General features: G+C 42.1%; 1 protein-coding gene across 2 annotated transcripts; it reads left to right on the forward strand.

Moving 5' to 3' along the window:
- Positions 1-1,581: 1,581 nt before the first annotated feature.
- On the forward strand, positions 1,582-22,494 carry ZKSCAN1 (zinc finger with KRAB and SCAN domains 1). 2 transcript variants are annotated; one of them, XM_014797085.2, is made up of 6 exons: positions 1,582-1,722; positions 10,078-10,586; positions 10,783-10,936; positions 13,168-13,259; positions 13,555-13,681; positions 15,339-22,494. In XM_014797085.2, exons 2-6 carry the CDS (start codon positions 10,161-10,163, stop codon positions 16,229-16,231), a joined length of 1,692 nt encoding a protein of 563 aa, XP_014652571.1. In that variant the 5' UTR covers positions 1,582-1,722; positions 10,078-10,160; the 3' UTR covers positions 16,232-22,494. The 2 variants fall into 2 exon arrangements, with proteins under 2 accessions (XP_014652571.1, XP_014652572.1); XM_014797086.2 differs by lacking the exons at positions 13,168-13,259; positions 13,555-13,681.
- The last annotated feature ends 777 nt before the right edge of the window (positions 22,495-23,271 follow it).

Raw genomic sequence — 23,271 nt, forward strand, 5'->3', positions numbered from 1 at the left:
AAAGAACAAAGTTAGACTCTTTCATTGGCAAGGGATTTATTGTAAGGACGCGTGGGGAAGTAGGGAGACAGGGCGCAGCAAAGTCAAGCATTGCAGAGAAGAAAAGGTGGGGGCCCGGAGGTTGTTCAGGCTGTCGCTTCTTTGTGCTGTGGGCCCTCAGTACCGAGTGGCTGGGCTCCCTTCTGTGAGCTCTGCCATACAGTGCACCAGCCCCTCTCTGTCTTTGTTTCTAGAGCTTGCTTTGTTTCTCTCTCTACTCAAGCCTCTGCTTACTCATGACTTCCACGGGTTCTTAGCTTCTATCACCTAATGGCTTCTGCTTACTGATTTCTGCTGGCCTCCAGTTTTCTGTGTGCCTCACATTTAAACTCCCCAAGAAGGGGATCTAATTGCCTTAGTTCCCTGCTGTTCTGTTAGTCAGAGCTCTCAGGCCAGGCCGCCTCCATAGCTCCACTAGACAGCGTATATATATGCTGTGCTTCCATCAGGTGCCCAAACGTGATCCAATCAGCTCTGGTCCAAAAACTGGTCACACAGTATGAATGTGGCAGGTACTTCAAGCATACCAGCCACCTATCCAATACAACCATAGTTTTGAACTATGATACAATAAATAAAAAATATAAAACATACATATGAAAACAGGAAGAGGATAAATTAAAGCTATCATACTCGGGTTAGGGTGGAGGGAATTACAGGTGATTGTTTTTCTCCATTTGGCAATTTGCATTTAACAATACTGTAATTGATTTTTGGTTTTCAAGTATTTTTTAAAAAGTAATCTCCCCCAAGCAATAGGAGTCATGCAACCAAGCTCCTAAGTTCAGTCTCTCCCATGAACTTGTCTTGAAACATAGAGCAAAGTCACAACCATTAAAGGTAGTGGTCACCCTTGCAGGTGGAGCATTATTTCTGCCTTACCTTGCCAGGTAAAGGTGAAGGCCATAATTGTTGTAGGTTGTGAAAGCACCTTGAAGGCGAAAGTGTCTATTATTACTCTGAAAACTCCTTTCAACTGCTATAATAGCATATGCCACATGAGCAAAACACAGAACCTTATAACTAACTTGGTTGTGGAAAGACTTCCTTTGTCCACAGGCCAAGTATTTGAAAATACCACCCTCTCAATTGGCAGACATCTCCAGGGCCGGAGAGAAGCTACCATGGCAGTTTTGTGAAACTAGCCACCCCTGGCTTCACTTTGATCTTCCTCTGTCTACAACCTTGTTTCAGTTCCTCCGCCACAGACATACAATTACTACGTATTATTATTGCTTGATGACAACGATAATTACTACAAGGACTGCCCGAGATGGAAAAGACAGGAGAAATCGAATCATCGTACAGACTGGCGTCTGAGCTGGACAGTCTGTTTGTATCTCGTAAACCCTGACCCCCCTTCTCATCCGTCCCCGGCATTAACTTGGGGTGCACAAGCCGAGGGCGGGAACCTCAAAGCTGAAGGCTTGACCGCTCGAGGGCAGGGCCCAGCGATTCGGGAACCGAGATGCAAAATCCTCCCGCGCTCCTAGAGGGGACCCGGAAGCGCCGCGCAGTCCCGGAAGGCGAGGTGCTGACACACTTCCGGCCTTTGTGACTCATTGTCTGTGTCGAGGCGTCGGGAGGGCCTAGGTCCGTGTGCAGCGCCCTTCGGCCGGCCTGAGCCCCAGAGTCAGCTCCCCTTTCTCGCCCAGCGCCCCCAGGCCGCTCCCGGGGCTCACGGTGAGACTTGGGGCCGGCCTCTGGGGAGGGCGGGCGGGGCCGCAGGGGTGTGTGCGTGAGGGTGGGCTCTGCAGCTGCGGCCCGGGGTCCCCTGCAGGCCTCCCGGGCGGAGTGTGAAGAGAGCCCGTGCCCCTGTCTCCTCCCCAGGCCCGGCCGTGAGGAGCGCAGTCCCCCGGGGGGACGTCCCCGCCCTACCCCCGGGTCCCGGGCGGGAGGGGGCGAGGGCTTAGTGTCCAGGGGAGCTCGGAGACCTGGGGAGAAGCAGTCCACGGCCCCTTCCGGGCCTCTCGCCCGCAGTGTCGTCATCGTCGTTTGACGTTTCAGAGACTCGCGAGCGAAGCGACCCCTGTCTGATTTTTCCGGTCTCCCTAAGTCGCCATTTGCTTTGACTCCAGTGAGAGATTTTTTTTTCGGGGTCCTCCAGGCCCTCAAGGTGAAAAATGCGGAAGGCCGAGCTATGGACACGTATTGAAGTGCCGCATACGTGTTTGCAGATCACCTGCTTCTCCTCACCCCGCCCCCACTCCCGAGCGGTGATTAAAGAGTCTTTGAAGCCGAGTCAGTGGATAAAGAAATGATTCAGATCTAGTAGAGATTATATACATCCCACTCTCTCTTTCAGCGAAATGGACTATTTTGGCAGCTTTTTAAAGATGAGCTGTCCGGAAGATTAGGTGGATTTTTCAGTTTTGGGTAGTTACTCTGCTTGACTTGGAGTGGGTGAAGAGTGAAGGGGATTTGTGGAAATTGCACGGGCTGTTGGGAGACTGATTAACTGGGTGACCTTGGATGAGAGAAGACACTGCCAACTCTCAATTTTGTCATCAATAAAATTGGCTAGATTTTCTCAAAAGACCCTTCCAACTTTGAAATTATTTGATTTGGTCAGTGTAACTGAAAAATTCAGCTATCGTTTAGCCTGACACTGCCCCACTCCCCTCCGCTTCCTGCAGCGCCTCCGGTACACAATAAGATACTTTCATTATAGAGAGTGGCTGTTACATGGCCTGGGACCAAAGAAAGCATTTATTGTACAGGCCAGTGCTAGGCGGATTGGAGGTGGTCAATAAATAACTTGTTGAATTGAATTGTGGAGAATTCATTGTAACCAGATGAACAAAGCACTGTTACTATATATACTGGCCAAATGTGGAGAAATAGCTTTATTACATAGGGAACCATAATGATAATTTGCCTCAATGTTTCTCCAAGTTCGTATCGTCTCTGAATTACTATGCAAGATTCTTGTTCATTATTTCAAGCAGTTTTCACCCATCTTACAATACAAACAGGGAGGCTAACTACTTAATAGTATAGTCTTTTGCTGATTCTCTGCTTGATGTAAGCGTTTAAATTTTTTCTAACTTTATATTGCATCTAAATACAAATGAGTGTTATGTTAAATATTACCTTTTCGTTCTGAGATAGTGTCAATATTCTTGGGTAGCTAGCTGTCTTTTAAACGTAGTTTTTTCATATTTTAAAACATTTTATAGCTCTATTCAAAAATGGGAGGGGGGTACTTTGTTTAAACTTTTAAGACTACACCCTGGAAAAATATACTGGCCTGTTTAGAAAATGGCCTTTGGAATATATTGAGCTTGTAACTCCAAGCCATTTTTGTAAGAAAATTGTTTGTATGTATTCTTGATGAGAACCGGTTGCTGGGGGTAATCTTATCTATATGGGATAGTGTGTCGGAGTGGTTTTCAGCTCAGAGGGACCCCTGAGGTAGTTTTCTACTCCCCTGACATGCACACTTGACAGGTGAGGATACTGAGTGCCCGAGAGGTTAGATAACTCACTGAGGGGTGTGAAACTTGTTTGCGGGAGACTAGAATTCAGGTGTTCCAAGCTGTGCTGCTGTCACTGTTATAGGGTTTCTTCCATTGCTTAATCTTTTAAGCAGGCTGAAAATTCGAAAATACAGTTGCATCTCTTAAGTTTATCAAAAAAATTAAAACACTTTTCTAGTGCCTGCTAAACCCAGATGCTGTTTTAAGTGCTTTATATATGTTAACTTATTTAATCCTCACAACAACACTGTAAGGCAAATACTGTTTTTCATCCCCGTTGTGCAGATTAGGAAATGTGCACAGAGAGACGAACTCGCCTAAAATTGTCAGCTGATTAGTGGTGGGCTGCTAAGTGATAGCCTCTGGGGCTAATTTGAGGGCAACAGTGAATTCTGTATGAATAGGCAAAAAATAGTAACATTGTAAATTCAGTCAAATATTTTCTAAAAACTGATACTTGGCAAGGAATCATACTAAGTGGTGTAAGAGGTACAAAGACTCTTATACCCTTAGCAATAGTCCAGTTGAGGGGGACAGCGTGAAAAATTAAATTACAGGGAAAGAAACATGGTAAGAACTTCCATATCAAATGCTAGGGAGAGACCATTAGGGCCGGGAGTTTAGAGACAGGAAAAAAGATTGTTTGCTCATCCTCTGGGAGACCTAAAATAAAACCCAGCCCTTCCACTGCTGTTGTGACTTTTCTTTTGTCCAGAGTAGGAGCAGAGACATGTTGGGAGGTGGGGGAGAGGACCTGTCGCAATTGAAAGAGGAGGGAATGTGCCCATGCCCTCATTTCTGTCCCTTTGGGTCTCACTTCTCAGAGTCTCTTCCTATTGAGTCCCACTGACCCAAGGAGTATTCTGCTCTTTGAAACTCTGGCCTAGGTGTGGGCACAAATCAAGATTCCTTTATTCTCCTTACTGTAGCTGAGACTGGAAAGAATTTTCATAAAAATAGAGCTTTCTGATGCTAGGCTAGTTACTGCAGTAGTTCTGCTCAGTTATCCGGTTTGAAAGTCCCCTTGCTTAGATTTTGGATGATTCTCTCTTGCATCTCCTGCTGTGCTTCATTAGTCACACAGCTCTCTAGTGAAAACAGTGGATGGCAGGTGAGGCCCATTCCTGAGTGGTCATCCTTCATAGGCCTTCCTCTCAGAAAGAAGGTGCATGTACACAGAAGCCTTTCCTTACCCCACATGTTGGGACAGAGTGAATTTGGTATGATAGTTAGAAGTTGCACCAAGGAGTCCCACAGACCTAATTTCAAATCCTGGCTCTGCCATTTAATTGCTGTGTGACCTTGGGTATGTTATTTAATGTCAGTAAACCTTAGTTTTGTCATTATAAAGTGAGATGATAGTTGTACCTACTTCCTAAGATTGTTTTGTGAATTGGTTGATATGATACTTGGTACACAGAAAGCACTCAGTAAACGTTGGCCCTTACTATTATGCCTACTAGAGGCTTCTTGAACAGTGAGGAGAGGCAAGTGGCATTTTAGCTTAGCTCTGAAAGATAAGTAGGATTTGAAAAGACCGAGAAGATTGGGAAGGAAATCCCAGGCACTGAGTATGATGTGAGGAAAGGGTGGCAATTGAAACACAGGAAAATTTAGGAAACACTGAGTAGACTCATTTTGCTGAATGGAGAAGCTTCATGTGGGCGAGGGGGAGAAATTGCTGGGAACTGAAGCTTGAGGGGAAACTGGGACCAGGTACTGGAGTGTGTTGACTGCAAGGCTATAGAGTTTTAGGAAGAATAATCTGAGAGTAAAGTAGGAGGCGAATTGTGGGGAGGTGGGGGGGAAGAAAATGAAGGCAGGGAACCAAAGGGAGGAAGCTGGACCTCACGGAACTAGGTAGAAAATGTATGAACAAAGAATTACTTCTCCCTGGTGCTAGGAGACTCACAGCGTGTAAGGAGAGAGGGGCAAGGAAGGTGCGACTCTGAGCCTGTGTGACTGAGATATTAGTAGGGTATCTGATCACTAATGGCCACTAAAGGCAATAAGAAGATGGCAGGGGGAGCTGTGATAGTTTGAGTGGTTCTTATTTCTTCTATTCAGTTTAACAGAGTTAAAATCTGCCAGGTTCTCCAGGAGATAATGACAAAGAAGACAAGAGTCCTTGTCCCTGAGGGGCTGACAGTTTAGTTGGGAGGTGGAGATAGGAACTGTAACCCAAATAATGATAATACAAGGAGAATGTTAAATGCCATAAGGTGGAACAAAGAAAGTACTAAGGGCCTTCAAAGGAGGAAGATACCTTATTTAATTTGGAATGTCAGGAGACATACATCTTGAAGGGTGAGTAAAAATTTGGCCCATAGAGTTGATACGATGGGAGATTGTTCACAGCAAAGAGGTGAAGATGAAAAATCACACCCTTTGCTTGGGGAACATTAGTGGGCCAGATAGGCTGAAATATAGGGGCTCACTACTAAGAAAAGTAGTGGGAGGTAAGACTGGAAAAGGAGAGTGGGGTATGTTGTCTGAATGCTAAATTGGTAGATACTGAGGCTTCATTGACAGGGATTGAGAGGAAGGAGGGAATGGCCAGGAGCATACTTTGGCAATACTGCCATGACCTAGGTATCTTGTACGTATTAGAACAGGGAGAAATTGAAGCTAGAGAAACGATATGGGACTATGCACTAGTCTAGGCAGGAGATATGGAGCCTGAATTCAGGTGGTGGAAAATAGTTGTGGGAGGCATAGCAGGAGGAGATCATCTTTCTTTTGACTTTTCAGAATGAAATGAAAGAAACTAAGGCTTATAGGTGTTATTTTGCTTCCAGTTGGGAAAAACTAGGCAAACTCGCTGCCTCTTCCTACAGAAGTCCTGGCTGTTCGATGCCCCAGCTCCCGGGGGTCCTCTTCCTGGAGCTCTCTTGTCAACGCGGTCAGTTATTCTCCAGGCTCCTCTTGCACTCCTGTTGAAACCTTAGAACAGTTGGCACATTCTGCTCTGTACTATCATTATTTGTGTAAAAATAGGAATCATGCTTCTCATCTTTTTATTCCCCTCAGTCTAGCAGGACACCTTGCATATTGTGAATATGCAGAAGTGTTTAGGAAATTGAATAATTGTAGCTGTCAGGACTTTACAGGTAAAGCTGCTCTGAAATTGAAAAACAAAATATATTTACCGCAGCAAGGAGGGTGGGCTGCAAAACAGGTCTGAGGGAATCAACAGGAATGGCTAGACGATGGTTTGCAATAGGACTTTTGCAGTTTAAAATCATTAGAGAAATTGCTTAATTCTCACATTCTCTTTACATTTATGTAGAAACTGTTTTTGAATGTAATGTTCTTTATTGTAATTATAGACTACTATTTTAATAAGGATTTCTGTTTTTCATTAAGGACAAAAAAAGGAGATAGGACAACTCATCCTGTGATAAATCTCAGATTAAAATCATATTTTTTGTAATTAAAATAGTCATCTCCAAACTTTTTTTGGTCACATTCCTATCAGTAAAAACTATTTATAGAAATTACACAAATATAGGGGCCAGCCCGGTGGCATAGCAGTTAAGTTCGTGCCCTCCACTTGGGCGGCTCGGGGTTCACAGGTTCGTATCCCAGGTATGAACCTACGCACCACTCATCAAGCCATGATGTGGCAGCATCCCATGTACAAAATAGAGCAAGATGGGCACAGATGTTAGCTCAGGTCCGATCTTCCTCACAAAAAAAATTATGTATACTATTACACCAATGATGAATAAATGAAAAGCAATTTTTAAAAGTTAATATATTGAGGTATGTGAGGAAGCCATTTGGTTTAAAACTAATTCGGCCTGACCTTGTTTTTCAGAATGGCCTGGTGTGGCCTGTCCAGCCTGCATTGTACATCTGCTTTAAACATTTACCATATCCCAAAGCAAAGAGTGATGCCTTTAAAGATAGGGATGAATGCCTGCCCCTGTATCAGCATTTCTTTAGAGATAGGCATTTCTTCCCAAAAACTAAGGGTCAAACTGACCTACTGTGTACATCTTGTGACCACTGACCTGCTGATCCACGTGTTATGCTAGCAAAACATCTTGTGACTGTAGTAAAAAGAGATATTCCTGTCATACTTGATGTATGTTCCTTGTTCCAAGAGGGCATATAACCGCTGTGTACACTCCGCTGCTTCTCAGTGCTTCCTTCCCTGGTGAAGGTTGCTTCTCCCAGGCTATACATTTCTCACACTGCCTCATATAATAAACTCAGCCCAATTTTAATTTATATATTGATTATTGATTGTTTGCATTGACACCAATATTTTGTATAATAAAACAAAAGATACATTGAATTGTGCTATTTAAAAATAATTTTTGTGCTTTAAATGTACATGATTCCTTTTTCACCAAAATTGCTAATAATATTTTAGTGAGAGCCATGTAATTAAAAATGCTTTGCTGGTCTAAAACTCTTGGCTTAACTCACTGTAATACTCTGTCTCTCAAACTTAAATCTGATGCTTGATTTTGATGGCTGTAGAGGTGAAAAAGATACTTCACAAAGGTTTGTCAGTTCAGATGGAAGAAACGCATTGTCGACTCTGCTTAGTGACATGATTGGTCCTGTCCACCAGCCGTGCTAAATTTTTGTTGCTGTTGAAATTCAGCTAGTACATTTCCATTTTCCATGCCCTTAAATCACCTGTTCTTACAAATTAACCAAAAGGTGTTTTATATTTTTAACAAACAGGCTTAAGACCCACTAAAATTCTTCATTTGGAAGATTTTTATTTTTGAACAGATGAGAAAGTGTTTCCAAGTTTTTTAAATGTGTAGATAATAAGGATTTTTCCAGGCTACTTAGTATCATGTTTTGGCAGTCAAAATTACATAACAGTGGAAATGTCTCCCAGCATACATCTATTCTCGTAATAGTCTTTCCTCACACTTTTTTTTTAAAGGAGCTACTTTCTTATTTATTGGTTGACTTCTTGTTTGATTTAGATCAACATTGGTTTTTACTTGCTAATCTGGCGAAGTAGAACCTTACTCTAGATAGAAGCTTCAGCTGTATCAGTTTCTTGTTCAGTGCACTTACATCATTGGTATTTGCTCTAATTGTTTCTGTGCAAGAATCTTTAAAGCTGCTTGTCTCTTTTTTTTTTTTGAGATACAATTGACATAACATTATATTAGTTTCAGGGATACACATAATGATTCAATATTTGTATATATTGCAAAATGATCACCACAGAGAGTCAATATCCATCGCCATAGTTAACACATTTTTTTTCTTGTGATGAGAACTTTTAAGATCTACTCTTTTAGCAACTTTCAAGTATTCAATACAGTATTATTAACTGTAGTCACCATGCTGTACATTACATCCCCACAGCTTATTTATTTTATAACTGGAAGTTTGTATCATTTGACCCCCTTCACCCATTTCACCCAACCCCCATGCTTGTCTCTTTTATGAAGGTGATTAGTTAAGGCTGGATAAAATAATCCATTATTCGCCCTAACTAGTCTCAGATAAACTGGGAAACGTCACAATACCTAGAAGTGAACAAGTGAATGAGGGCCCCTCTGTACGGAGGGAAGGAGGTCTCCCACTCTTCCCTTGGGATGTAACGTATACCCTGTGTGACATGAGACAGTTCAACATTTAGACCAAGTGATACTGTCAGTGTGAATTTGTACATTAAATATGGCTTAATTTTTCCCACTTTTAAAATATAAGTGGGTATTCTGACATTTTCTTTCTGTATCCAAAGTGGATCATCTTGTCCTTTGAAGACCACAGCTTTCGACTGCCTAAGGCACCTTTAGAAATAATGGAAATAGATAGATGGTAGATTAGCAAGTCCAGGGCTTCAAATTTGGCTTGGATGTTGACTCCGCTAGATAGGTAGCCACCTGCTACTGAGGAAATTAAATTATCTAAGCCTCAGTCGTGTCATCTGTAAAATGGTACTAGCAGTTGTGCCCACCTGCTAGGGTTGTTGTGGGAGGAGATAAGATGGTGCATGTACTGGTACCTGGCACCCTGCTGACCTTCAGCTCTCCCTGGGCTAGGCACTGTAAATGCGTGATATCATGACCTGCTGTCCTCCTGGAGGTAAGGTGCTCGGACTCAGGCAAACACCCTGAGGGTGGAATTCGCCTGTTGGAGGCTTCTGTTTGCAAATCTTAATATACAAAGTGACAGTGAAAACAGTGCAGCTCTGGAGGGTTTGTTTTATTTTGTTTTTGTGAGGAAGATCAGCCCTGAGCTAACATCTAATGCCGATCCTCCTCTTTTTGCCGAGGAAGATTGGCCCACACCCATGCCCATCTTCCTCTGCTTTATATGGGACGCCGCCACAGCATGGCTTGGCAAGCAGTACCTCGGTCCGCGCCCGGGATCCAAACCTGCGAACCCTCGGGCCGCTGAAGCCAAGTGCTCGCACTTAACCGCTATGCCACCGGGCCAGCCCCCAGGGGGGTTTTTTTTTCCCTTTACTGTTCAGAGGCATTCTTAGTGCCTTGATGTGTAGCCTTGTGTGAAGTGTTAGCAGCACAGGTCACTTTTCATAAATGTACTAATAACTTTTTTCAATCTTCAGGAATAGTACAGAAACGGATAGAAAACATCTTCTAGGACAGAAGGGAGAGCACAGTTTGGATCAAATCAGTTCCCCGAGCCTGAATGATGACTGCTGAATCAAGGGAAGCCACGGGTCTCTCCCCCCAGGCTGCCCAGGAGAAGGATGGGATTGTCATAGTGAAGGTGGAAGAGGAAGATGAGGAGGACCACATGTGGGGGCAGGATTCCAGCCTGCAGGAGACTCCTCCTCCCGACCCGGAGATATTCCGCCAACGTTTCAGGCACTTCTGTTACCAGAACACTTTTGGGCCTCGAGAGGCTCTGAGTCGACTGAAGGAACTTTGTCATCAGTGGCTACGACCAGAGATAAACACCAAGGAGCAGATCCTGGAGCTGCTGGTGCTGGAGCAGTTCCTTTCCATTCTGCCCAAGGAGCTCCAGGTCTGGCTGCAGGAATACCGTCCTGATAGTGGGGAGGAGGCCGTGACCCTTCTGGAAGATTTGGAGCTTGACTTATCAGGACAGCAGGTAAGAAGAGGTGGAACTGTTGTGTGTGAGCAGCACGTGGACTTTGTGGTGGTTATTCTCCCAGCTCTGCTTGGATATTAAAAAGTATTCTGGCCTTCTCCCCTCTGCATCCACTGGTATATTTAACGGTCTTTTTGTTTGTTTAAATTCCTGTTAAAAGGTGATTTACCCATAAGCCCAACCTGTTTCTCCTCAGGTCCCAGGTCAAGTTCATGGACCTGAGATGCTCGCAAGGGGGATGGTGCCTCTGGATCCTGTACAGGAGTCCTCGAGCTTTGACCTTCATCATGAGGCCACCCAGTCACATTTCAAGCATTCATCTCGGAAACCCCGCCTCTTACAATCACGAGGTAAGAAGCAAGGTTTCACGTGGAAAAAAGAAGCGGACTGTTTGGGATGGGAATGCCCTCTCTGTGTTGCTAAGTGCCTGTAATAAAGAAGCATGCTTGTTTTTATCGTTTTACGTTGTCATCATTACTAAATATGAGGGGAAATATACAGACCAATCTCAGGGGTTAAATAATGTTGCTAAGGAGGTAAGTGAAATGTGCATAGTGAACTTGGGTGGACATTACATTATTTATTGAATTGTTAGCATTCTGGATGTCTAGCAGATTTTTTGTCACAGGAAAATGCTGGAAAGAGATGATATATTTTCAGCCTGGGTTTTGAAACACCCTAGTATGTCACAAATTATCTTAAAAAGGATCATTTTTAAAATTCATTTTATTTAAGATGTATAAAAATATTATATAACATCACTCTTCTTTTAGGTTTCTTTCAAAAATTTCAAACAATGAAAAGAATGTTTTGTTTTTGATTAAGGAACATGAGGAAAAAAATCATTTTAGGGTCATAAATAAAAATCAGTTTCGGGCCGGCCCCGTGGCTTGGTGGTTAAGTGAGCGCGCTCCACTGCTGGCGACCCGGGTTCGGATCCCGGGCTCGCACCGACGCGCTGCTTCTCCGGCCATGCTGAGGCCGCGTCCCACATACAGCAACTAGAAGGATGTGCAACTATGACACACAACTATCTACTGGGGCTTTGGGGGGAAAAATAAATAAATAAAATCTTTAAAAATCAGTTTTAATTCTTTTCATTTGAGGGAATTTTAACAATATCCAGTTTTAAAATCAAAGTAGGTACATAGAGTATCAGTAAAAAACAATGACACACTAAAAGTACGGTTTGTCCAAGAAGAGTTGATAAAGGCACATTCCTTAGGCAGTGTTTTTATTTGTAATGACATTTACGGTAGGAATATTAGAGCTTAAGGAGGTGTTCTCCTGTGGTACGTCCTGGAGGATAGCCAGCATCCATATGCTGGAGAAATCCACGTAAACCAGCGCACTGTGATGGTTAATCCACTGCTGTCCTCCCAGTCCCATTTATGTCCCTCTAGGGATTGCAAGGTCTCTCCACACTCCACAAGGGCCAAATCAAGAAATTGAGGAGAATATCCATGGTTTCAAGTGCCAGATTAGAGGTTCAAGTTGCCAGAATAACAGTTTCAGAGACCCTGGTACATATAGTTCTTACTTAATAAAGAGTTCTTCAACAAATTGAGGCATATGCACTTATTTTTCGTTTCCTCTTTGTGCTCTTCATCTTTCAGAGCGTTTCCTAACTCTTGGGAGGTTAAAGTGCTGGTTACTTGATCATTTTGTACATTTTGCTTAGCTTATCTTATTGTAGGTTCTGAAATAGTTACAAAGTTTAGTAATTCCGTTTCAAATTCACTTCTCTAATATCTCTGCAGCTCAGTAACACTATCTGTTTATCAGTAACATTTCCAAATCTAATATTACTTGCCAAGGGAGGATTTTAATTTTTCAGTTTAAAATTTTTCTAATTGTTCTTACACACTGCAGTTGGTGTGACCATATGTTATAGATGTCTTTTATTAGATGAGTGTCAGTCCAGACCTTTATTCACTTGTAAATGTCTCATCAACATTTGAACCATGTATACATTTTATCAGAAAACTCAGTGGCTAAGTAAGGGAGAAAAGTCAAGGGACAAAAAAATGGCAAAAACTTAGCCAGAAGTAAGAGGATCCCCTTCCTACCCTGTGTTTCAAGATATTACGACTAAAGATTCTTAAAGCTGTGTTGTGTTTTTCACAACTAAATGGGATTCTGATGTCCTGGCACTGTTCCTTAGACTGGAGAAAATTAAATTATGAGCCAGACTTGAATCATGGGCTAAATGTTACCCACTTTTATAGCTGAGAATAGGAACCTGGGTTCTGGTTCTGGCCCTGCTGTTCTTAACTGTGTGACATCAGACAAGTCATTTACCCTCTTGGGTCCTCAGTTTCCCCTTTTTTAAAATAAAGGGGTTGGACCAGGTGATTTTCAGGACCGTTTTATGATTCCTTGTGACTCTTGCTTAAGACTAGAAGTCTTAGGAAAATAGAGGTCATGGTTTTTCTTTTTTATATTCTCCATAGTTATCTATTCTGTAGTTAAACATTGAGTATCAAACACGCTGATTCAGGAAAGAGGGTGCCCTGGGCTCTTCTTTTGAGGGGCCCAGAGCAGAGCTGGTTTTACTCACAGCTCCTTTCTCCCCCCTCAGCTCTCCCTGCCGCCCACGTTCCTGCCCCTCATCATGAGGGGAGTCCCAGAGACCAGGCGATGGCATCTGCATTATTCACGGCAGATTCCCAGGTGAGCTGTGGGCCCCTCTGCCCTCCTGAGTCCCTCTGCCTCTGAGTCCTGAGTCCTATCTGCCTCTCTTCTGGAGCTCTTTTAGCAGTCTGCACCCAAGACACTCACTCTTGATGCCCCTGCCCACAGAGTAGCCCCACTCCCCGCTCCATGCACCAGAGTTTGGCATGGTCACATTTTCTTTCCCAGCATCCTGTAGGTTTGCAGTCAGCTCTGTCCCTGAGTCCAGGTTTGGGCAATGGGATTGTCCTTGAGCTTTGGGGGAACTGAGTGTGGGGATCTCATATTATTTCAGGCAATGGTGAAGATCGAGGACATGGCCGTGTCCCTCATCCTGGAGGAATGGGGATGTCAGAACCTGGCTCGGAGGAATCTCAATAGGGACAACAGGCAGGAGAATTATGGGAACGTGTTTTCCCAGGGTAAGACTGATGCAGGATTATTGTCTGATAAGATTGTTTTGCCTCTCTTTTTGTTAGTTGTGGGGTCTCTGATGTGTTCAGTTGAGTGTTGACAAGGATTTAGAGCCCGTTCTTCAGACCAGATAGAGAATTAGAACATTTGTGTTCATTTAACCCCAAAAGCCTGGTATTTTGACTCCCTGATTCCAGGTAGATTTTTTTACCTCTAGGTAGTTTTTGCTGTTTGATATCTGAAATACTCTTGTGCTCTGAGTCCTCATCTCTTCACCCACTCCATTACCCGGGAGGATTCTGCACTGCTCCCCTGCGGTTTATGGTCTTTTGGTACTTGTTCTTTGGACTAGATGAAAATTAAGCCGAAGAACTGATCTGTATTTATGAGCTGGGTATTACCTACTCTGTAATAACTTAAAAAAGAATGTTGGGAATAGTCTGGGAATTATCCAGATAGTCCAAGACCTTGGCTTGGAATTCGAAAGAAGTGGACTGTTTTCCTCTTCCTTACAATTGGTTCAGTATTTATGGTGATTTCATCCCTCAAGTCAGGGGTTAGATGTTCCTCAGCTCCTGCAGTGGCTGCATTCTGGGCCTGTTGGGGATAGTGCAGACCTGCTTAGAAAGGTTTCTTAAGGCCAAGTAAATAAAAAGTAGAGTTGGGATATTTTGGTTTCTTTCCTAGACAAACGTAAACATATATAAAGTAGTTGTATGTTTATTGAACAGTTTTCAGTCTCTACTTAAAAAACAAAGTGACACACAGAATATAGCAGTCTACAATAAAAATATATTCCAGTGTTTAATATGCTGATTACTGAAGTGAGAGGATCAGCTCTGCATTTGTAAAATTTTGTTTTCTTATATTATCTCCACGGGCTATCTCCGGCATTATTTTCAGTTTCTTTTCTGTTCTCGACTATTCTCAGTTGTCTGTCTGAAGGTTTTAATTATGTTTACTGATGCCCCAACCAGCTTCTTAACCTTCATCTCTGTTAGTTGAACACTGTCGGCTCGGTGCCGTCCTCCCTGGTGGAGAGAAACGATTTCCTGTGTCTGAAGGTCATCGTCACTGCCAAGTTCAGAGCTCCTTGTTTTGCCCAATAACCATCACCTTGTTGATAAAAATCTCACAGAATTGGAGGAGTATTCTCTTTTCCCTTATTAACTATGTTCCTTTCTTTCTGCTAATACAATTTACCATTTTCTAGGAAAGATCTGTGCATTCTTTTTTTTTAAATTCATGAATACTTGCATTGGAAATGGAATATGATTTTTTAAATGTATATTTGTTCCTTCAGATTATCAGGTGACCAACAGTAGAACTGTGAATTGTGATCTCTTGAGTTCCTCAATTCCACATCCCTTCCTTCCTTCACTGGTTCTGTCCCCTCTGCTCGTTCCCCAGCGTGGCTGTTCATTCCTGTCCTCTCTGCACGCTCCCTCGATTGTCCTCTGCACTGTTGGCCTGCCCTTGCGTTTCCCAGCTCTGCTCCTTCTTATCCCTATTTTTTCTCCTTATTTTTCTCCTATTTTATCTCCGATTAATATTGTAAGGTCATTTTGCAGGCATGTAGAAGCTTCCTGAAAAACAACGTCACTTGATTAACCTATATATTCAAAAGAAAAAGGTGCTATTTGTATTTTCTATTTATTGTGTCAGGTTGTGAAAACAGGAATGAGAAAGAGGAGTCAACCTCAAAGGCTGAAATCACAGAAGACTCAGCATCACGTGGGGAGACAACGGGAAGATTCCAGAAAGATTTTGGAGAAAAACGTGAACAGCAGGGCAGAATAGCAGAAAGGCAGCTGAGAAACCCTGAGGAGAAAACTGGAAAAGAAAAGAGAGATTCAGGGCCAGCTACAGTCAAGGAAAAAAAACCCACCACCGGAGAGAGAGGTCCAAGGGAGAAGGGTAAAGGATTGGGAAGAAGCTTCAGCCTCAGTTCAAACTTTAACACCCCTGAAGAAGTTCCGACAGGAACCAAGTCTCATCGATGTGATGAATGTGGTAAATGCTTCACAAGGAGTTCAAGCCTTATTCGCCACAAAATAATCCACACTGGAGAAAAGCCCTATGAATGTAGTGAGTGTGGGAAAGCCTTCAGTCTTAATTCAAACCTTGTCCTCCATCAGAGAATCCACACAGGAGAGAAACCTCATGAATGTAATGAGTGTGGCAAAGCCTTCAGTCATAGCTCAAATCTCATTCTACATCAGCGAATCCACTCCGGAGAGAAACCTTATGAATGTAATGAGTGTGGGAAGGCCTTTAGCCAGAGCTCAGACCTTACTAAACATCAGAGAATCCACACCGGAGAAAAACCCTATGAATGTAGCGAATGTGGAAAAGCTTTCAACCGAAACTCATACCTTATTTTGCATCGAAGAATTCACACCCGAGAAAAGCCCTATAAGTGCACTAAGTGTGGCAAGGCCTTCACCCGGAGCTCGACGCTCACTCTGCATCACAGAATCCATACCCGAGAGAGAGCCTCCGAGTACAGCCCAGCCTCCCTCGATGCATTTGGAGCATTCCTGAAAAGCTGTGTGTAAAGCGAGAATTTGTCAAAAAGCCATTTCCCCCCTTTGTTTCTAAAATTATTTCAGAGGTATGTGCCGGTGGAGGGGGAAAAAAAAAACAGCTTCAACAGAGTTTTTAAAAATCACAGTAAGGATCCTTGTGGTTACATCAGCAGCGTTCTGCCTTCTCGTAGTCCGTGGGCATGTCATTCTTCCACACAGCCCCTGCAGGGAAAAGCTAGTCACATGGATAATCCACATGATATTTCCACACAGGATAAAAGCACACACAGGAAAATGTCAAGCTGTTCAGTAATGAAGATACCTTTAAGGCACTGTTGGACTCTCAGCAACCACAATGTATAATTGAAAGATTAAGATTGGCTCTGTGAAAATGATACTGAGGTCAAAAAGCTGCTTGCTGCAAACAAGCCCTAGTTGGCCACCATCTTGCTGTCCCTTATTTCGCAAAAAAGAGGGACAGTTAAAAACTCCATTGGGGCATGCTGCTCAAACTAGTTATATATACAATAAGTTATATATATGATCACTGGTAGCCTACCAAAGCTATAGAAATCAAGGACTGTGCTGATGAGTATCAAACCAAAGATTTCTATCTCTTCCTGAAAGAGAGGGTATGTGCACCAGTCTACAGTTCCAAAGGACTGCAACACGTAGATGGTTCTGTCCTCGTCACTGAGATAAATTCTACTGAAATAGCAACAGTGATTCAAAACACTTCTCTCCCTTCTAGAAATCCCTAAAGCACTATCGCACTCCTAGATGCATTTCTCCACGAGTTGGCACTTGACTGTGTACTGTCTTCTAATCCTTCATTGTTTTGTGTATGAAAGTTTTCATCACCCCCCAAAAGAGATGCTTCGATCATCAAGGGGATATATTTATATCCTTGGCAGCGCTGGACACAGTGCTGAACACATGAGAGGCCCTCATTATGCCTGACTTCTAACAGGACTTTTACATTGATGATAAAGTCCTGTGAGTCATGAGTGCCTGAAATGGGGTAGCCTGACCCAGCTTTTGAAGAGGACCTTCAGAGCCTGAGGCATGCTAATCCTCTAGGGTCTGATGCTATTTTTGTCCTAAATATCAAAGAAAGGCGCTGGTTGGCCACCTGCGTAGACTCTTTCTAAATATGGATCAATGAGTAAATACCATGGAATGTCAGAAATGACTCTTGTCATGATCTTAAAGAAGAAAAATGTGAACGCTTACTAAGGCCATTTCTTGACATCTTTCTATGGTAAAGATCTTAGCCAGAATTCTCTTCAGTCGGCTGCTGAACAACATGATGATTTGGGCACTTGCTGAATCATTTGTAACTTTAAATAATATAGTTCAGAAGATGTGATTTTTGTTGCTTTTCAGAAAAAGGAAAGTTGCAGGGAGCATTTTTTCCCCACACTTTCCAGAAACGTTGCAAAAGTATTTTTGCATCGTTAGCTGGCAATTATTAAACACGTTTGTTGCTCTGTGAAGTTCACCAATATGCTAAGGTGTGGTTTAGCTGTATCATAGTCATACTCCTCAGTGTCTTTTCTGTTTCTCATCACTAAAGACTGAGGTGAGGTTATGCAACTTTGATCTTGTCCATTGGCTGCCTAAAATTTCATGACCGAGACTGGTTTCACATACACATACAGGAGACCCAAGTATCATGGGCTACATAGGTATTTCATCAGGAACTTGGGTAGAGGTGACTCTGCTCATGAGAGCATGCAAATGATTGTGGACAGCCCTGCAGGAACTTAGAAACATCTGCTAAGAACAAACCTGAGGACTATCCCCATAACGAGAGAACCCCACATAGAGTTTGAGATTTTCTTTCAAGAAACAGAGCTAAAACTGTCATTCATCTGTTGTTCGCTCAACAACTGCTCAAGCCCGTGAGACAGCATAGCTTTATGGGGAGCCACTGAGGTGGGGGCAGCTGGCCTCAGCTCCAGACCAAACTCCAGTTCTGCACAGCAGTAACTCTTTGGCCTGTCTTTACAAGTTGGACCAACCACAACTTCTCTTTAGCTTCGAAGCAGTTTCATCAGTATTTCCTGGAAAGACTTCAAGGAAGTTAGCTGGTGACCAGAATGATTCTATCCATCCAATTTAAGAAAAACAGAAGAGATACTCCACAAGAGTATAAGTAACTCTTTATAGTAAAGTGAAGGTAGAAAAAATGCTTTCAGGATTTTCTTCAAAGAGTGAGCTGAGCCACAGCAGTGGTTGCATGGAAAAACTGCTGGCGCTTTTGAGCAAAGACTTTGGCTGCCGCGAAGCAACTGAAAGCAGTGAGGTCCTTAACTCAAGACACTGATCAAAGCACTGACTGTTCTTAAGAGGGAAAGAGCTTGGGTGGGTTCCACATTGGCCTTTTTTCAGCCACAGCTACATGCTGACATAAGTCAGCCATCATGTTTGTTTTTTTTAAATGAAAGTTAAATATAACCTGTGCCCCGACATTTAATTCCCATTTTACTGGGACAGTATACTGACTACGTGGGGTAGCCCTGGGGTTGCTTCAGATCTTCAGCCTTGAACCAGCTATATGAAGATATGTTTTCTGAAGAAAACAGGCTACAGCTGTTTATTAAAAGCATTTGCATTGCATTCCTTTATCAGGTGCTCAGTGTAAAGTGTAATTGGGTCATAGTCGAAAAGGCTTACATCTGATTAGTGCTCAAGATAGTCATTCGAAAGTTCTTGACTGGCTGAAGTCTGTTAACAGTTTAAGTACTCTACAGTTAACTGTTAGCATGCTAGTTGACCTAATGGAAGTTTTTGAAGGGTTTTTAAAAATATACCTTAACCTTGCCAGGAAGAGAAGTAAAATTTTTCGGGTTGTGGGGTATTTGTTTCTACTCCAGCCTGGCAGTCAAGGCTAAAGCCTGAGAATACAGATGTATGAGGCATCTTGGTATGTAAGGCACTTAGTTTTTTATTAAAGGCGTAAAAGTGAAACTGTGCTAAACATGTACAGAGAGGACGACATGTTTGGTATGTAAGATAATTCACATCTTACATACCTCAGAGAATTCATTCCAGAGAGGAACCTCTTGAATGTGATAAATATGGCAAAGCCTTTAATCACATCTCAGCCCTTAGCATCAGAAAGCTTACGCTGTAAATAGACTACTAATATTATATGTGAGGAAAACTTTTCATGGATAGCACTCATTGCTTTGGACAGAAAATGAATTCCATCAGTACGTTCCAATCATGTAATGAATTTCAGAAACACTGCAGAGGAAGCTCAATCTCTACTCCACAGGATCCACAGAAATAAAAAATGTGGAGAAATGCTAAAGAAATAGCAAAGTGCACAACTTCTTACAAAAGTTGTTACTATTGGGTACTTCTGTACATTTTGTATGACCATAATGTCAGTGTCAGTGTTTTGTCCCTCCAGTCCCTGTTGTTACTCTGTATGTTCTCTGTAAACAGTGTATTTTATTCTAATCTATTTGACAGAACACATCACTTCAAGAGAGCAAAGTTTTGGGGTGAGTAGTGAAAAAGTTGATGTAGTTATCGACAAAAAAATCAGTTCACAGAACTGAGGAGGGGGAAAAGGAGAAAAAAACCTTCATAGTTTGGTGCTTATCAGATCAGGAGAGGAGGTCAGTAGATTCGTTAGGAGAGACTGGTTCATGGGGCACTCAAATGGAACAATTCCTGTAAACATCTGCAGCTTCCTGAGAGTGTTCTTGTCAAAGCCAGGAAGTTGACCTCTTAGCTGCCAGATCACCAGCTCGAGCAAAGAGAATAGGTTCTCGGAGCTTGTCAGAGAGAAAGAGCGTCTTCTCCATGAATCGAGAGGAGGGAGTGTACTGGAAAGGCCAGTGGGACCACTTAACTTGACTGGATTCTGTAAACCATAGTCTTGCTTCCCTCACTAACTCTTAAATCTTAATGCTTAGAAAATTTGGGATAGGAAAACACCAAAATGGCTCTTTCCTGGCAAATAGGCACAGATGCATCCAGTTTCCGGTATTGCAGGAAGTTTTTCTGGTAAGACTTGAGAAGCACTTTGCAATATTCTGTTTGGCCGTGCTCCTGTATGCCTTCCCTGCTCCCATTAGTTCCCCCGGTTTATGATTATTAGGAGAGAGGGCTTGTGACGATTCAAAGCTGTGAAAGAATTTTTTTCTAATTTTTATCCTAGAATTGATCACCTTTTATTGCGGGGTCTGGTCAGCCTGATGTACGTACGCATCTCAAGTAGCTAACCAGGTTCATCCTACCATCCTCATGGAAGGTTCATTGTGTGAATGGAGTAACAGTGTTAAAACATAGTCAAACAGTGACAGCAATACTTGCCAGGGGAGCCATATTTTTGTGTGTTCCACTCTGAGCAACTCTCAGAAATATTGATAAGGGGGCTGGGGTTCTCCATCTGGGAAACCAAATGAAGGTCTGCAGATTGCCAAGTGAAATATAGAATCAGAAAAAAGGAAATTAAATGGCATAAATAGGTCTTTTCATAGAAGTTAGAATAGATTTTTATTTCAACTACTACTGGAAAATTTAATAAACAGCATTATTTGAAAAGTTTTCCTAACATAGATTTAGCTTTTGTTTTTAGAATGGACACAATATTGTACGTTTAAAAGCAGTTACTTATTTTGCTATTCAAATTAATTTTTTATTATATCTGAAAATGAAATTATCTGTTTTACTTTTCAAAGCTTTGTAAAACAAACTTGAAGTTATAGGGAGGTAAGCCATCTCCAATTCTGCGGGTCAAACAAAAGTTTGGGGAAACTTTGGACATCTCATAATACAGAATGTCTTCACGTGTTAGTTTCATATTGTCTGGTTCTGTTTAATAGTGGGTACCACAAACCTCAAGTTTTTCTCATCCTAAATCAGTGGAAGGTAAAGAGTGGGCATTAGGTTGACTTCTAAACAGTAGTCTGCTGTGATTTTAACACTTTTTTTTTTTTTTTAATCTTTGGGATTCTCACCTCCATTTACTAAAGCATCATGACTCCAAATTACATAGTAATCAGCAAAGTTAATTGGTCTTAAAATTAAATTTTCTCCCTTCATCAAGCACTCATTAAGCAGTGAGGCTGAGTGTTTTAAGATATAAAGAATGAGCTCTGTGAGTGAGTGAAAGGTGGTATTGAAACTTGGATTTCATTCCAGTTTCAGATTTGGGTTTTAAGTTCCTTTAGTCCAGGAAAGGGACTAGGCAGCTCCAGGTGCCACGAATCACTGTCATTTCGTCTCCCAACAAGGTTAGGCGTGTTAGGAGGGAGTGGGGAGGAGGGTTGTAGCAGCCCCCTGCTCCTAGCTGAAGAAGAAGAATGCGGAGGCCTGGTGGAGGGAGAGAAGAGAAACTGCTGGGGATGTGTTGGGTCAGTGCTCACTTGCCTTCCCCCTCACCTCAGCCACTCAGCAGTTGAAGGAAGGCTTTAGTCTACCCTAGCAAGGACAAAGCTTGTTAGAGATGCTTCTGCTGGTGGCAGGGGTTCTTACACAAAAGCAGATATGTGAGGGGGGTGGGCTGGGAGGAGTCGCACTGTGATTATACAGGAAAATCTTGTTCTAAAAATGTATGGGTTTAGACGTAAAGGGTGGGATATGCAAGCAAAATCAGCAATTATTTTAAAATGAACATATGTATTTTTATTAACTTTTAGTTAAATATAGATTATTACAACCAAGTCAACATGATAAGCCTAAATCTGTATAGAGAGCTAACTCAGGCATTGTCTTGTTTATCTGTAGACTGGATAAAACAACCCTTTCCTGTTGTGTCAGTTCTAGTTTCTTAGTCTAGAATAAATTAGACCAAAAGAAGAAACTTACTTGTCTTGGTATGCCTGCAGAATTAAGTTATTGCTGTTAAAACCTGGCCTTTTCATTTCACTAGTCTTTGAAGAGTCCAGATGCTTGGTAGATGTTCAGTAAATGATTTTAAATTAAATTCGTTCATTTAAAATCCTCATTAACTTTTCTAGAAAGTCTTCTTTCAGTAAATAATGGAATCTTAGAGGAGAAGTGGTTTGTTTTTTTAGAAACTAGGGAACCCCTCCTCCATTGAAAATAATCATTTGAAACCTTGATTGTGGACTAAAGTTTCAATCATGAGAAATGGCAGCAAAAGAAAATTTATAGTCAATGGTCCATTTTAGGAGGCCGGTGGTGTCTGACAAATGTTAGAGTAGTGAGGTTGGGGAAGGAAATTGTGGGGGTTTGTAATAAATATTCTCTTTATGTTGTTTCTCTTCTGGGTCATGGTAAAACAATAAATTATCATCTCTAGGTGGCAATATTTGTGGTGTTTTGTTTTTTGTTTTTGTCATCCTTGGTTGTGTAAATGCCCATGTTTTGGGTAAAGAAAAAAGTATGATTTCAAAGTTAAAAACCAGAACTGTGACTCACAAACAATCCTCACACAAATGAACATGTTCTAAGTAATTTCACAGAGCTCCCTATGAAACTCCACCTTAGAGCTCTAGGTAGCTTCTTGGAAAGAGGGCGACAGGATGAAAAACCATGGAACAAAGTAACTTGTTAATGAATCCCCAAAACAATGTTCTCGTAAGATGGAACCATTAAAATAAAGTCACCAATTTATGAAACAGAAAATTGAACATCCTAGCAGTAGCTGCAGCATGTAATCTGATTGTTTAGACCTTCAAACTATGACCTCTAACCTGATAACCTTGTTTTGTTACTGCATAATATATTGAGACAAATGCAATTTGATTTTTTACCTTGTCTCATTTAAATAATTGATTTATTCATCCTTTTTAGAAACCAGAATAGAGATGCAGAGTGTTCTGTTTTCCTCCATGCCTCAGTTTCAGAATCCTTAAGGAATACTACCCTGAGCCCTGCTTGGTCTCCAGGGCTGTGGTGGAATAAACAAGTTTTTTTTTAAGTAAATAAAAGGTGGCACATGTGGAGAAAATATGTATTTTTACTCAGGTATCTTCACAACCAAATCCTGGTTCAGGGGAACTTCACCCTATCTGGTCCAATTGTTTTAGCCTGGGTCCCCCAGAGAGCAGAACCTGAGGTGAGGGCTTGTGTGCAGATGATTT

The sequence above is a fragment of the Ceratotherium simum genome, chromosome 26 (genome assembly GCF_057802395.1).
Source record: "Ceratotherium simum simum isolate JZ-2026a chromosome 26, ASM5780239v1, whole genome shotgun sequence".
NCBI lineage: Eukaryota > Metazoa > Chordata > Mammalia > Perissodactyla > Rhinocerotidae > Ceratotherium > Ceratotherium simum.